At 36.8% G+C, this 16198-nt stretch overlaps 1 protein-coding gene across 2 annotated transcripts in view; it reads right to left on the reverse strand.

Annotated features, from left to right (window-relative positions):
- Window positions 1-9108: 9108 nt before the first annotated feature.
- Window positions 9109-16198, reverse strand: part of LOC150075349 (DNA repair protein Ku80-like) — a 143759-nt gene continuing 136669 nt past the window's right edge. For both annotated transcript variants that reach the window (XM_090388268.1, XM_090388267.1), the window contains exons 19-21: window positions 13052-13145; window positions 10872-11008; window positions 9109-9373 (exon numbers count right to left, since the gene is read on the reverse strand). In XM_090388268.1, coding sequence (XP_090244394.1) covers window positions 9359-9373; window positions 10872-11008; window positions 13052-13145 — 246 coding nt within the window. In that variant the 3' untranslated portion in view covers window positions 9109-9358. The remainder of the gene's footprint in view (window positions 9374-10871; window positions 11009-13051; window positions 13146-16198) is intronic.

Raw genomic sequence — 16198 nt, forward strand, 5'->3', positions numbered from 1 at the left:
TAACATATAAAACCAGTATCTGGAGTTTTGTACGTCCATGGAAGATAACGCCTCCCCAGACGAGAACACCTCGACCTCTATATCGATCCCTTTCTCTGATGTTTGCGGGGGTAATACCGTGTGCCAACCTCTCGCCAGATTAGCTGATGTCCAGAATCTCTGCTGAGAATGAATCTACTCTCATCATTAAAGAATACCTTAAGTAAAGATTTCGTGGTTGTAACCTTTCGAAACAGGGACGGACCTTAATTTGCACACCTGGGTTGTTTTGTTCTTGATGTGTCCTCTATGCAAAATTATCAGCCGGTATGTTGTCTGAAGGTTTTAGACCATAAACGTCATAATACAAGGGTTTTTTGGTTTATTATTTTATTTTTTAGTGATTAATAACCCATTATCTTACGTTTTTAATATACAGATGGTAGATGTGTTTGGCCCGATATTTGTTCAGTCAAGTCACCAGTTTTTTAAGTTTTTGAATCTGGATCAATTTGAGCTTTTTTTAAAATTTTCACGTTTATCAAACACACCGACAATGCAATATTATTTGTTAAAAATATGCCATATTTTATTAGCAGCCATCAAAAAATCTATAATATAAACTTGTTAGGTAACCAGCACCTTATCAATAACTTGTAAATAAATGCCTTCCCCAACCAAAATGCACGAAATATCCTTAAATCAAAATTTGGGGAGCTGCTAGAAATTTCACACTGACATGATAAATATAAATTTAATTTTGTTGGAGTTTAGGAGCAATAGCGACCAAGGCTACGTGGTGTGTATTGCTCTGTGTATATTGTCTGTAAATTGGGCGTGTTCTGAAGTCGATTTTCTGTTTTGCTGGACGAAAAACCACAATTTCCGGGAGAAAAAACCACGTAACCCTCGCCTGCGACCGACTAACTCGGCCACGTTGGAAAAAAGGCCCACAAAAATTCATCCCTTCATCGATCGGACTCGAACTCAGGTTTTTTCCAATCGGTGTCGGGAGGATGCGCTCCTACCAACTACGCTTCCCAAGAGAATATTTAAGTTGCATGAAAACTAGTCTACATGTTGTAGTTCAAACTTCCTCGATACTGAAATTTTAGAATTTAGGGGCATCACCAACTTTAATGGAAGAACTACCTGACTTTCCGCGAGGAAAAATCACCTGGGTTGACACCAAATAACTCAGGTACGATTTGAAAAAAAAACAAAAAGAAAAACATACAAAATTACTGGCGTCACTGACCGGATTCGGACCCAAACTTCCACCGGTTTGGGAAGGGCGATGGCTATGCCAATTAAGCATTGCACGTGCCATATAGATTTCCTGAAAATTTTCTTTGGTGATATTTTGATACTAAGATATTTTTAATTGGATACAGAGTATATAACGTCGCCTCAGTAGCCAGGAATATTCTGAGCAGGTCGTAGCATACGCCTCTTGATTAGACCGGGGTTCGAGCCCGTAACCACCAAATACGGAGGATGCGGAAAGGTCAGGGAATGATCCCCGCATATCCCCGGAGCAATATGGCCTCAGTTGCTAATGCTCCTAAAAACCAAATAACATAAAATAACACTTTTCATGATATGTTGGCAGAAAAGGTGTATACACATACACCGATCCTAATATTAATTATCGAAATATGCTGCTGGCGCCCGTGCACAGGAATATGCAAATTTTCTGCATTTTTCGTAACCGTTAGTAGAACAGTTTGGAAAATTTTAAACAAACTGTATTGACTTCTTTAAATATTAAACATCTTTAAATATTAAACAAACATTTAGACTATATTCCTAAATTGAATAATTTTTCTACTCCACAAAACCTCCCGATTCAATTTTGTTATTTAAATCCACAATCTACTGTGAACGATGGCTCCATCTATTGGTCCAATCTGCAACTTCAATTTTAATATATATACAGTATTTGAAATTTAACGCCTTTTACATTTCTAAAAGTATCTTCCCCAAGTCTAACATTATTGAATAATGGAAAAATTAAAATTTATTTTTTCTAGTATCAAAGAATAAAAAGAGAGACAATATTTACAAATAAATATATTTTTATTGACAAAAAAAAATGTGTATATATATATATATATGTACACACACATAATTACAATGTGGGGTTATTGTGTTATTTTCCCCAACAACAAAGCGTACAACGTCGATTGTCAACCCCTCTTCTTCTTACTGTACCACCAGCAGCTTACAGAGGGCCCAGAGAAAAATCATTATAAACGCCACCAGTATTCCTGAGCGTCCTGTAAGTAAAGCATCTTCGTCTGGAAAAGAACAAAAAAAAATGTAGTAGTGGCATGTGATGCAAGAAAGCAAATGTATGAGCTTATGCAGCATCAGCCAAAAAAAAAAAAAAAAAAAATCACACCATACCCTCCAAATGCCTGTCCAGTTCCTCCTTAAATTTATTCAACCTATCATCTTCCACAACGACAGATGGAAGTTGTTCCAGCAATTAACCACCTGCTGGCTAAAGGCAAATTTCCGCACATCTATTCTACATCTGTCTTTTCTTAATTTGAATTTATGCCCCCTTAGGTTCGTTATCTGAACAAGTGGAAGAATCCCATCAGAATTCAACGTGCTGAACCCATTCAAGGCCTTATACACCTCAATCACATCACCGCGCAGGTGCCTAGTTTCCAGCCACTGCAATTTGCAGAACTTAAGCCTCTCTTGATAAGACGATCCCTTCATTCCCCTCACCAATCTTGTTGCCCTTCTCTGTACACGCTCACGTAAATCTACATCCTTCCTAAAATGAGGCCTCCAGACCTGTACGCAGTACTCAAGGCGTGGCCTGACCATTGCCTTATACAGAGGGATAATCACCTCCTTTTCCCTGATAGCAAAATTCCTATATATCATTGACAAAACCCCATGACCTGCCCTGGCAGCCTGTTTGCATTGCTCAGACAACTTCATATCTGCCTGCACAATTACTCCCAGGTCTTTTTCATTTTCTACCACCTTAAATGTAGTACCACACAGTTGGTACGTTTCTCTGAGATTACTTCTACCCATATGCAGTACTTTGCTAGAAGATTACAATGATCCTCTTGTAGTGGGAAGTTTCAGTGGTGTTAGTGGATTACAAAAACATACAAAACTATCCAGGCATGTAGTGAAAGAGTACTTGGCGTCCCGCCTGCTTATGGAAGACACCAACCTCAAAGAGTTCATTTTCCTAGAAACCAGATAGTAGTTCCAGGGCTACACCATACATTTCCATGTGACTTAGGAGAAGTTTCCAATCTGTCTAAAGATAATGGAGGAGTATGTCATTTGCTCGTTTGTATAGATGCATTTTCAAGATACGCCTGGGTGAGAACACTTGGAAATAAAATTTCAAAGCAAATGGTAAAGGCCTTCAAATCAATTTTCAGGGAAGAAACGACATTCAGTCTTAACAGCGACCAAGGCAAAGAATTTACAAATAAATATGTAAGAGCATGATTCAAGTCTCTTATCATTAATTTCAATACTACTAGGTCAGAAAAAAAGGCAGCCATAGCTGAACGTTTCATCCGAACTCTGAAAGAAAAAATATTTAAATGGATAACTTATACCGAAGAAAGAAACATGTGCACGTTCTTCCCGACATTGTAGCTACTTATAATCGAACACAGCATCGGACCACAGGGATGCCACCAGCCGATGTCGCAATGCATAAAGAAGAAGACGTCTACAGGAAATTGTACTTGAAAAAACCCAAAGAACAGATTCTTAAATGTCAACTAGTGGGTCGTGTCGTTCTAAGCACAGGTTCTCATCTTTTCCGCAAAGTATTTTGGGGTAGTTGGAGTGGTGAGGTGTTCACTGTATCCCAAGTATTGAAACGAAGGTAACCAGTTGTGTACAGTCAAAGGCAGGGCCGGTGAAACGATCGAAGGCACATTTTATGAGCAACAGCTATAACGTGTTAATCTCCATGACACATTGCCTGACGACGTCTATCTTATTGAAAAAGTATTCAAGGCGTGACGTGTAGGAGGAGAGCGTCAATTACGTGTTAAGTGGTTAGTATATCCAGCGTCCTACAACTGTTGGGTTCCAGCTAAAGATGTTCTTCTTAACCCTACAAAGTAACGCGAGCATGGATTTCCATCCCCACAATACACACTCTAATTTTACTTTTGTCTTGCCCAGTGCTATAGCTCTGAGTGGTAAGGGGGAGGTTGCGTTGGCAGAAATCCACGTTTCTAATTCCTGGAACAATATTTCCGAATGCTGGGCTGAGCACACGTGCATCGCGTCTCATGGTGGAACCTTCGAGCATCTGTTGTAACATCATGAAATGCATTCATCTCGTACTCCATTGTTAATATCCTTAAGAGCCTGACTTTGGCCAGGCAAAGTGCACATTGATAAGGGCCACATAATAATGTCCAATGTATTGTAAATAATGTTGAAAGCACGATGTCTTTATGAATGTGTTGTAAATAAAGTCAACAATATCTTTATGAATATAAATAACATAATTTAAATATGAATATCTTTATTATTTCATTGTAAATACTGTCAAAAGCATATATTCTGTAAATAACCTGACACTGATTCTATTTTATTGTTGGCTCTGGGGGATGAGCCCGAACTTCGATGTGGGCCTCCTTCACCCAAGGCTATTGTCCACCAACCAATGTAAAACCGCTGGCATTGCTGCTGTGAAGGGTCTATTGTATATGCCATGTTTTTATACAATAACGATTAAAGAAGAAGAAGAAGAGTATTATGTCAAATAAATGTTTGCCACTAATTACTGTCTTGCGTCATTTCTGCTTCTTGTGCCTCTGCTACTACTTTCCCATTGACGTTTCCGGTTATGGGTTCCTATGCAATTCACATTCCTTTAGATGTTACCTACCTCCCCTAAATATTTGTACCAATATTTTTGAGATACCTTGTATATACATTTTTCATGTGTGGGCTCTGAAGAGTACATCTATATGTACGAGGGATTTCCGAAAAGTAAGGTAACACATTTTTTCTCTCGATGATGTTTAATAATATGAAGTTGAAATTACACACTGAGAAATAAGCAAACATGCACTACTTCTCCAGTCTCCAGTTTTGTTGATGCACTTGTCCCAATGATGGATCAGTTTATCAATACCAGTACTGAAGAAGTCCATGCCCACACGTAGTAACCAACATTGCATCGCCTGATGAACTTTCTCATACGTGGTGAAATGCTTCCCCGAAAGGTGTTTTTTCAGAGGGCTGAACAAATGGAGGTATGAAGGTGCTAAGTCTGGGCTTTAAGGGAATGTGACAAAAGTTTCCCAACGAATATGGTGCAACCACTCACAAGTGGTGTGGCCAGTGTGCGGAGTTGCATTGTTGTGCAACAAATTTATATTGCTTGTCAGGAGTCCTGGTCATTTGCATCGAATAGTGGCTTTCAGTTTTTCCAACATTGCACAGTAAATCTGTGCATTGATTGTTCCTCCCTTTGGCAAGAAATCCATCAACGCCTTGGCGATCCCAGAACACTGTGGCCGTGACTTTTCAGACACTGGGAAGTTTTGAATTTTTTGCGCCCAGGAGATTGTGAATGTTTCCAGGTCATGGAGTCTTGTTTGCTCTCCAGGGTAAAGTGATGAACCCACGTTTCGTCTGCTGTGACTATGTGAGCGAGAAAATCATCTCCTTCGTAGCTGTATCACAACAGGTTCTCAAGATACATCCCCATGCATTTTTCTTTGTCCTCCTCTGACAATTGTCGGGGCACCCAGAGGCTGCACACCTTTTGAAAGCCAAGGACATCATGTACAGTTGACTTACATTTTTTTATTTGTGCAATTTCATGCAGTTTCACTCGCGTTTTTAAGAATGATGCCCTTGATGGGCAAAATGTTGTCTTCTGCCTTGCTCGACAAAGGCCTGCCTGCCCGATGTCGATCTTTTAAACGTCAACAGGACCTTCTTTAAATTCATTGCACCAAAACCACACCTGCTTCTTTGTCACCACCTTTTCGCCGTACACAGCAACCAGTTCACAGTGTTACTTGGTGAAGACCCTTTTGCTTGCAAAAAGCGAATAACTTCACGAACACCTGTTTTGGACCACACTCGCACGGTAGCTGCCATTTTGCAACTGGAATCTGCTGTGAGGCGACAGTACTGTAACACTACACTGGCGGTCTTTTTGAATGTTATTAACGGGTCTATCTGTCCACCGCGTTTCATCTCATTCCGTTTCACCATTATTAAGAAAAAAAAATGTGTTACCTTACTTTTTGGAAACCCCTCGTATAAACATTACCCCACCACTGCTAATATACCATCTGACAGATACCACTTTTTAAAATTTTTATTTTTTAAATTTGTAAATGAAATCAGATTCTCCGTGTACCTTTCCTCACCAGTATTTTCAATGATTATACAGTATTTTCTGCTTACATTTGAATTACCAGATATCGATTTCTTGTTTGATGTTTAACGGATGCCAGGTGAGTAAAAGTGTCCTTGTACTCAACTCTCGGTCTTGTATGGCATCTGATGAGATGCTGGCAAGGACAGTTTAATATTACCACAAAGCTTTAGTTTTGTAGATTCTTTATGTCAAATTCTGCTGGTGGATCGGGGTGTCTATTTTCTTGATGTATTCCCTATATTTAATATGCTCATTACATTCCCTTAGTTTGCTTTATATCTTCAATTGCTACGATCTCCCTCTTAAATTGAGTATATAATTTCTTAGTGTGGTACTCATTTAAATTAAATTTCATGTCTTCTGCTGTAATGCACTGCATTAAATTTTTTTCTACTACTACAAGATAATGAGTAGTTTGAATAAATTCAAGGAAGAACTAGAGAAATTCTTGTGGGTGGGGGTAGTTTTTTTATTTTTTTGACTGGTGCTCTATAAGCTTGCTTTCTTGCATCATTTGCCACTACAGTACTAATATCTGAATTCATACCTGGTTTGACTCTTTAGTTTTCGTTTTGGTTCCTGATTATATGATTCCTTCTTTATTCTGCCCAAATACTATATTATCTATGTTTGTTTAGCCAGATCTTCCTGCATGGATCCTGTAGTTTAATTAAGCTTTTGTGTGGCTCTTCCAGTATTTCCTTCGGTGCTCTGCTACTCCTTTATGTCTCAGAGGTGCCCTGATGAATTTCTGTACTTTTGAACTTATTTACAGTTTTACCTACTTTGAGTGGATTTCTTAACCTTATTCCTTTCAGTATGTTTTTCTTTCCCTACATTCCTTTACAAATTCAACTTATAGTTTCAATTTCCATTTCATTGTTTTTTTTGCTCCATTTCCTTAATCCTGTCTTTAAAAGAGATATCTTCTTTCTTTGTGAGTTATTTCCACTAGGAGAATGATACCAATACAAAGCTGGCACCGTCCAGCCCGAAACCTAGCAAAATGGTTAGTTCTGTATTACATGATGTAGTCAGTATTTAAATTATGCATCATGGTACAGAAATGAAGTCTAACGGCTTTTAGTAGGAAAAAAAAAAAAAAAAAAAAATATATATATATATATATATATATATATATATATATATATATATATATATAGAGTGATTCTCTACCAGTGTGACAAACTTTCAGGTGTAGGGGGCACAAAGACGAATCGGAATCGCATAGCACTGCGGGGTCCGAAATGCCTTCGTCATGCAGTAGAGGACGTTGAAAGGGAGGTCGCATGAACAGCGATCCCCCTGGAAGTCAGCATTTGTAAACTGGTTCCCAGGGCAGTAGGATGGACGAGTATTCAAACATTGAACTGGCCGACATGCACCTCGCGTATGGAGCTGCGGACTGTAACGGGCACGCCACTCTGCACTTGAACTAGGAATGTTTCCCGCACAGGCGTGCTCCTCATCATACGATTTTCGCATGTGTGCACAGGTTACGTGAGACTGGTTGTTTCACAAGAGGTACCATGAATCGAAAGTGAACGACGAGGATGCCAGAAAAAGAGGAGAATGTTCTATGTCTTGCAGAAGGCAATCCGAGTACGAGTACTCGAGCGATAGGCCAACGATTATTTCCGAATCCACTGTATGGAGGATACTGTCAACAAACCAAATGAGTTCATACCATCTGCAACGCATCCAATCATTGGAGCCTGCAGATTATCCACTCCGGAGGACTTTTGCTACTTGGTTTCTTCAAAAGAAACGGTTCGCGAATGCTGAATTCCAGCGGGATCGCTGTTCACGCAACCTCCAGAGTTCAACGTCCTCTACCGCATGACGAAGGCATTTCGGACCCTGCAATGCTATGTGATTCCGATTCGTCTTTGTGCCCCTTACACCTCCTGCAAGTTTGTCGCACTGGTAGTGAATCACCCTGTATATATAATCCTGATATTAGGACAATAAGTTTCTGACTAAAGTGAAAATTAATTTTTTCATTAAAGTTGGATAGAAGTCTAAATCCAACTAATACTAAAACATAAAAAATACTCTGCTAAAGTGCAACATTCTTTCTTTAACCTAAGACCATTACTGAGCATACCTTTAAGTTTTAAAATGGTTAGGACTATCCCCAAAAAGGGTTGAGCTTCCCTCTTTATAGCATACCTGAAATTTCAGAGCACTGCTATAGTGATAGTCTAATTTGTAACGGTCTTATGGCCTGATAACATTATTATTCAGCAGAGCATATTACTATTAGCTATTTTATATTTTGCTATTAGCAGGATTTAAAATTAACACCTTTTCTCCAACTTATCTTAACCAGATTATTTTAATTAAATCTTTGTACGTATGAAAATAACAAAAGTAAGTCAGATAGCAGGCTTCTGGTTTAATTCGTATACAGTTATCTGATACTTCAAGCATAGTTGGAAGCCAATGAAGAAAAAGTCGGGATACACTGACCAACTAAATGTTTAAAATAGCTTTACTTTGAAGTCAGCATAATATTTTTAATTTTTAATTAATAGCTGTTTGTTCAAATAAATTCTGGTAAAACTACAGCCTAAACTGAAATGCCTAAAATTCATATTTGTCACACATTATTCTGCTGTTACTGCTTCTATAAACTACATTTAAGAAATATAAGAAATGAAAAAGGAGGAAAAAATATGACTACTTTCAAGCAAAAGTACACTGTGGCAACAAGATAAAGTTTTTCTATTATGAGTTTTATTCACAGATGGTACTGCTATCCATAAAATTAAAAATAGTTGACAAAATGTAACCGAAAACAATAATTACAAACATTTCACGAGCATGAACAACATTTGAGCTGTAACTGAATTAAAAAACTATACATTAATGTCATATTTATAATGAATTTATTTAAATACTGCAACCCTTCCATATCAAATGCTTCTTTCTTTTCTTTATTATTCAAAAGTAGAAAACAGGTAGTTACATCTGGGCCAGCTGGAACATAAAAGAAAAAGAAATTAAACAAGAAAAAAGTGAACATAGTGATATACCATTTAATTAACAAAATTATAGCAATCAACTATTGAATTTAAAAAAATATGTATTTTGTACTACTTAAGTATAATTCTGCTGGAAGTAATTTTAAATTTTTACACAAGTACCCCAGGGGCTCACATCTGGTTACTATGGGCTTGACACACCCAGGGTCCTGAGCTGGATACCATCATTCTTCTTTCTCATTCTTGGTGACTCCCTTTCTCTCTCCCTTTCTCTCTCTCTCTCTCTCTCTCTCTCTCTGAGTAATTCAGAAATTGTTTTTTGGCTGGTGCAGCATAAGCCTCAGGCTTCCTTGCACCATATGGCTAATAATAATAATGATAAAATTCCACGTGGAGCGCTTTTGCAATTATTAATCATATCTTTTATTTCACCTGATTTCATAGTATCAATAAGTAATCCAATAGCATTTTTTTAGTCTCTTAAAACAAAGAATGGGTAGAGACTGCTGACCTAGAGATTCTCCCAGCTACATATTATACAATTGAGGCAGTAAATCAAAAAGTAAGAAAAAAAGAAGTAAAAATACATCATTTTCAAACCCCACATTAACAGAAATTTAATTGTGGGTTTACCACTTTCAACCCAAATCCAAATGTGCATCTATGCAATGGAAGCATCCTGGTTCACTCCCAACAAAAGTTTAATGCTGTGCTGTTAGCAGGGAAGGTAACAGCAACTATCATAGCATTCTTCTTGTGCACTTTCAAGAGCATGCACGTACTACGACATTATACATCGCAATAAGAATTTAGAATCAATTCAGAGAAAATGGCCTGGGCTATTCGGGACATGGAATACCAGTTACATGACAATGCAGGGCCTTATACAGCATATGTGACCCAAGAAATCATTAGTGATTTGAGATTGGGAATTTTTTGATCATCCTCCCTACAGCCGACCTTGCCCCCTAGTGATTTCCATCTGAGTGGTCAACTTAAAACAGATTGGGGGAACTGTTTTTCTGATGTGAATGATATACATTGCTAGTTAAGAAAGTAACTGACACTTTTCACAGCAGGTTTCCAGAATTTTATAGTGATGGGAGAATTGTGTGAACATTTTTCATGATTATTTTGAAAAAACTACAAAGTTCAGTCAGTATCCTACTTGCTTCTTTCCCCCCTCCTTAACTGGACTCTCTTCATAGTTGAAAATGTTTCATTTTCAAACTATGAAGAGGGGGCCAGCTAGTTATTTTCATCAAACAGAAAAGCAATGTGCCCAGTGAAGAATAGCAGGCAATAATAATTAGAATGTACACAATGAATGGAGCTATAATGAAAAGTTGCTAGTGTACTGTATATAGAATCATTATACAGTATATGGCACCTTTAAATTTTGCATTTCTATTATGCAAATCTATTATCTAAAATGGAAAATACATGTTATATAAGAAAAATTCCAATGAAAATTTATCATCAAAGATACAAACCAAATCTTCTTCATCCTCTTTAATTTCCGACTCTTCTTCTTTAACCTCTTCTACTGGATCTAAGAGAAAATCATTAGCTTCTTGGACTGTGATGGCACTTTTGTTTAAATCTTCATGACTAATTAATGTAATTTTTTCTGAAAAAGAATCAACAGGGAATTAGTAACTGAATATTCATTTCTTTTCCATAGATTCATGTACAAGTCTTAATACAATGTCCTAACTTATTAGAGGTAATGTTTCAATATCTGCATGCCTCCACATGGAGGCACTCAGACACATGCAGATAATATGGAAAAGGTAGGCAACATCAGTGACATCACAACATCATGATCACTGGTTCCTGTACAACATAAGTATCATTACAAATAGCAACATTCATGTATGAATCAACACAGACAGAATCTAGGATCTTCGATCAGCAGTTTCTATAAGAGAAAACAGGTAAAAAGAATCTGACTAGAAGATAGTACATTATGACCATAGTCATCTAGCCTAGGATGGGCACAAAAATTGGAAGGCAATATTGGTGGCAATCACCAAAATCTTGAACACTGGACTTCAATTACCATTACTGTTTCCACCAGTAGTGGTAATTGAAGCACTGGAAACACATAATGTGGGAGACAAAAGAACCAACAGGGAATCAGTAACTGACTATTCATATTTCTTTTCCAAAAATTCATGCACAAGTTCTTAATACAATGTTCTACTAATTTATTAGAAGTAGTGTTTTGATATCTACATGCCTCCACATGGAGGCATGCAGATACCATGGGAAAGGTGGGCAACATCAGTGACATCACAAAACAAGTCATGATCACAGATTCTTGTGCAACATAAGTCCCATTACAGGTAGAAACATTCATGTATGAATCAACACAGACAGAATCTAGATTCTTCGATCAGCAGTTTCTGTGAAAGAAAACAGGCAACAAGAAGAACCAGTCTGACTAGAAGATGGTACAGTATAACCATTGTCATCTGGCCTAAAATGGGTACAAAAATCGGAAGGCAGCACTGCAGGCAATCACCAAAACCTTCAACACTGAACATCAAGAATCTGTTTCCACCAGTAATGGTCAGTGGAGCACTGGAAACATGTCATGTAGACAAACTGTGGTTCTCATTGTTACAAAAGAGAGCTGAATAAAGCAATGGATCCCAAATGAATCCTACCCTGTGTGAAGGTTGGTGACGGTGGTAGTGTTCTCAACGTAGAGATCACATTCATGGTACAGCACAGGTCATCTTATTATTCTGGATGCCTTTCATGGGCTTTATCCAGTGACCATGTGAGTTATGACAGATGCTGCATATCATCAGAGTGCTCTGCATATCATTTCTATATACTCTGCATTCTACAAGCTGAGTAGATGTACTCAAGATTTTTCTTTGGTAGGGGATGAGGGTCAGAGCTGTTGCTTTGACATAAAAATAATTACTTTTATTTTTAGTTTGATTGAATTTTTTTGAAGGAGCTGGAGCCCAGCAGTCACCACAATGGGTGTGACCTCGGGACTATGGCATTATACTTGCACAGTGACAGACTCTTTTAAGATAATGCCACAGAGCACAAATGGTAATGGTATGCAGAGCACCCCAGCAATGTGCAGCATCTGCCATAGCTACAGTTTCCAGACATGAATCCTATTGAGAATTTGCAGAGCATCTGGAACAACACATCCAAGATAGGCCTCAACAACCAACAGATCTAAAACTCATTCTTGAACAGGAAGACAATAATTAACAATTAATAGAATAGTTACCTGTTTTAATAATTACCTGTGAATACTTACTCAATATATGCCATGGAGGATTGACATTAAACACAGATCTACATGCTACTAGAAACATCCTCTTAAAATTTTGAGCAGTGTATTAATTTTAATATCAAATGATTATGTACTAAATATTTTATAAGTGGCTTGAATTTATAAATCATATTCAGGACCGAGTCTTTTGGAAACAAAAATTCTTTTTAAAAATATTTCAAAGAATTTTTATTATCTCTAACAGATACAACATCATAAATCTGAATCATGTGGATTCAAACACCCTGTGTGTTTGAATCCACACGATTCAAAATTATCTATATTATTTCAGTTTGGAATAAACAGGTAATTATTTTTACCTTTAAATTAGATTTTCTATGTATGAAATTATAAATGTATACATACCAGTTACAATTTCTTGCCACAACTTATTTTTTTGTCCAGTCAGGGCACTTTTAAAATCCTTCATGAAAGTATTGTAGTGTGATGCTTCTTCTTTCTGTTGATAATAAAAGTGCTCAGCTTTTAGTCTATATTATAAATTTCATGAAGAGTACAAAATCAAGCCATACACAAATTTAATTAATTGCTTTAAGCTTCTGACTAGATGGTTCCTATCAATTTACATGCATATTAATTGGGCACTGATGGATAGCTTTTTAATAAACTGTCTACCTCTTGGCTAGATTTCACTCAGGGTAAACATTTAAAATGAAGTCATATATTGATAACATCCATAGATTTGTGATATTAGAAAACAATGAATTCTATTATTTTCAGGTTCATTAACAAAAGTGGCTAATTTTAGGAAGTGACTTCGCATCTTAATATTCTTTTATTTCAAAGGTTTTTCTTTTTTTTTTTTTTTTGAAAATTACTGCCGATTTAAGCTGGGAATTCAGAAATTACATTAATCCAAATTTAAACACTGCAATATTATAAATGTTTTAATTGAGACAATTTTTCTTTTCTTTTTTTCTCTCTCTCACTCTTTTTTTTTTTTCCCCTCCCAATTAGTGTTATCATTAAGAATTGGTATGACACTAAAGAATCTGATTATACCAATGTTGTAACATAAATGAATAAATGATATCATAAGAATGTAAAGGTCCGTGTAATGGAAGCATTTTCTGTTTATCAAAATTTTGCATAATGAATCATTCTCAATTAACTTACATAAAGGGTTATATAAGGAATTAATCTTCTTATCATTGGAAAAAATAATGATATCAAAGCTGAGCAAAGTATTTTTTTAAGAGATCTGCTAATCATGTAAAGTAGAACAAATGCCTTTACTAGTACACCATTAGGGATTTGGATTTGGTTAGGGATTTGGTATTGTGTGTATGCTACTAATTTTCATAAGTTAATGTATATTTATTAGATCTATCAGTTACGAAATTAGAGTCATGAATACAGCAAGATTAGGTATGATGGAGAGGGCTGTCAGTCCAGTCAGTTGAAAAATTTCTTCATTTGCAAGGCAAAGAAGCAAACAAATCCACGAAGAGATGAAAGCTGTATATGGGAAGAGGTGTCCATCATATGAGACTGTAAAAAATTGGAAAAGACAGTTTGGGTGTGGGTGAAGCAGTGTGCACAATGACCCATCTCAGCTATAAATCCTGCCATTGTGGCTACTAAAGTAGAACAGCTAGTCCTTGAAGACAGACATGTCACTATAAATTTTAAGCAAATGAAGTGAACATCAGCCGTAGATCTGTTTTCACTGTAATGCATGAGTTTCTGCATATGTCTAAGGTGATTGCCTGCTGGGTTTGAAGATTGTTGACACCTTCTCAAAGGCTCCACAGGAAAGGATATTCTGCACAATTGTAAATAAGTAAAGAGAATGTTGATTTTTTTTTGACTGAACTGTGATGAGAGATGAATACTGGGTACATCCCTATGATACAGAAACAAAACAGATGAGGAAACAATAATCTTCACTAATCTACAAAAATAAAGTTAAGGTTCAATTGTCTGCCAACAAGGACAAGTGGTCAGTCTTTTGGGACTCTAAAGATATCATCCTTACATACTACCTCCAAAAAGAATAGCATCACCAGGGAATACTACAGAAACCTCCAGGAAAAGTTAAGAGAGTCTATCAAGTTTAAGAGAAATGGGAAGTTATCCAAAGGTATCTGCCTCCCTAGCTGACAATTCTCCTGCTCACAGTGGATTTTGTATTCAGACATGGCTTTGAAAATCTGCAGCATTCACCTTATTCTCCTGCCCATTCATCTTAAGGCTTCTTTCTCTTCCCTAAAATGAAGAAACCATTACATGGCCACAACTTTCAGACTCATGAGGAGGTAATTAATGAAGCCTGGTTTTCTGCTCAAAGTGAATTCTATTCAAGAGGCCTGAAAAAGCTTATCCCCAGATGGATGGATAAGCTCTAGAAAGTAGCTACATAGAAAAGCATGATACTGCCAGCCAAGTTCCAAATCTTTAATTCATATATTTCTAGATGAGGATAAATATTTATTGACCACCCTCATAAGGAAGGTAATTAAAAAAAAACCTGAAATTTCTTTCAAAAGCACCCATTCCCAAGGAATGCATGATCCATTACACATCCCATTATACATATTAAAATAAAGGCAAACCAATTTGTAGAAAATTTAATTGTATTGCTTCAGGTAAGAGGGATAATGGAATGATGACGACAAAAGGAGAAAAGAAAAAACAGAGAGGAACCTTTTTGCTCCCTCCTTGTCTAATAGTTTGGAAAAGAAAACAATTAGAAGTGAAGAAAGAAAAAAAAAAAAAAAAAGAATATTAAGTAAAGATTAAAGTTTCTTACTTAGAAATCCAGGTGCATGACTACCTCCAGGACCTCAACTAAGAGGATCGGCAGTGGCACATCTGAATTTCTGAGTGAAACTTTGATCTCTCAATATTTGTTTTTATTTCCTTACTTGCAACTCCTTAAGGTTAAAAATAATTTCACAGAGCTTTATGCTTGCCCTTTGAAGAAGTTATTTGAAAAGTGACTGCCTTGCTTTGGATCAGCTTCACCTTTTCATCTGCTTTGTTAAATTTGAAATTTTCTATGAACTGGTTCACCTTTGGTTTATTTTGTATAACAGGAAAGTTTTATGGGCCCTGCTTTCCTTGAGATGAGTGTTACCCTAGAAAGAAATTTCAGGTATGATTTGTTCTTTCTTCTATCTTTTTAGATTTTAATGTTTCCTTGGTCATTACTTAATGATATGATTTGTATTAGTATTTATTTATTTTTTTTTTTTATTATTTTTTATTTTTGGTAGTTGTTGGCACATAGGCTTCTCTGGCCATAATGCACCTCCCAAGGTTTTTGCAGTACTTTGATCCAAGCCCGAGGCGGGAATCGAACCCGCGACCTTTGGGTTGCCAGGCAGGCACTTTACCTACCTGGCTAGCCCGGTCGGCATTAGTATTTATGAACGGTGGTGTATGCAGAATGGCATAAAGGCATTTGTTTACATGTCTAGTGGGTTTTGAAGCAGATGCTTTGCTGGGCTTTGAAATCACATTTTAAAAGTTTTTGAAACAATGGCATTT

Source organism: Mastigoproctus giganteus, chromosome 14, assembly GCF_048544385.1.
Source record: "Mastigoproctus giganteus isolate SK-2022 chromosome 14, ASM4854438v1, whole genome shotgun sequence".
In the NCBI taxonomy this organism is placed as follows: domain Eukaryota; kingdom Metazoa; phylum Arthropoda; class Arachnida; order Uropygi; family Thelyphonidae; genus Mastigoproctus; species Mastigoproctus giganteus.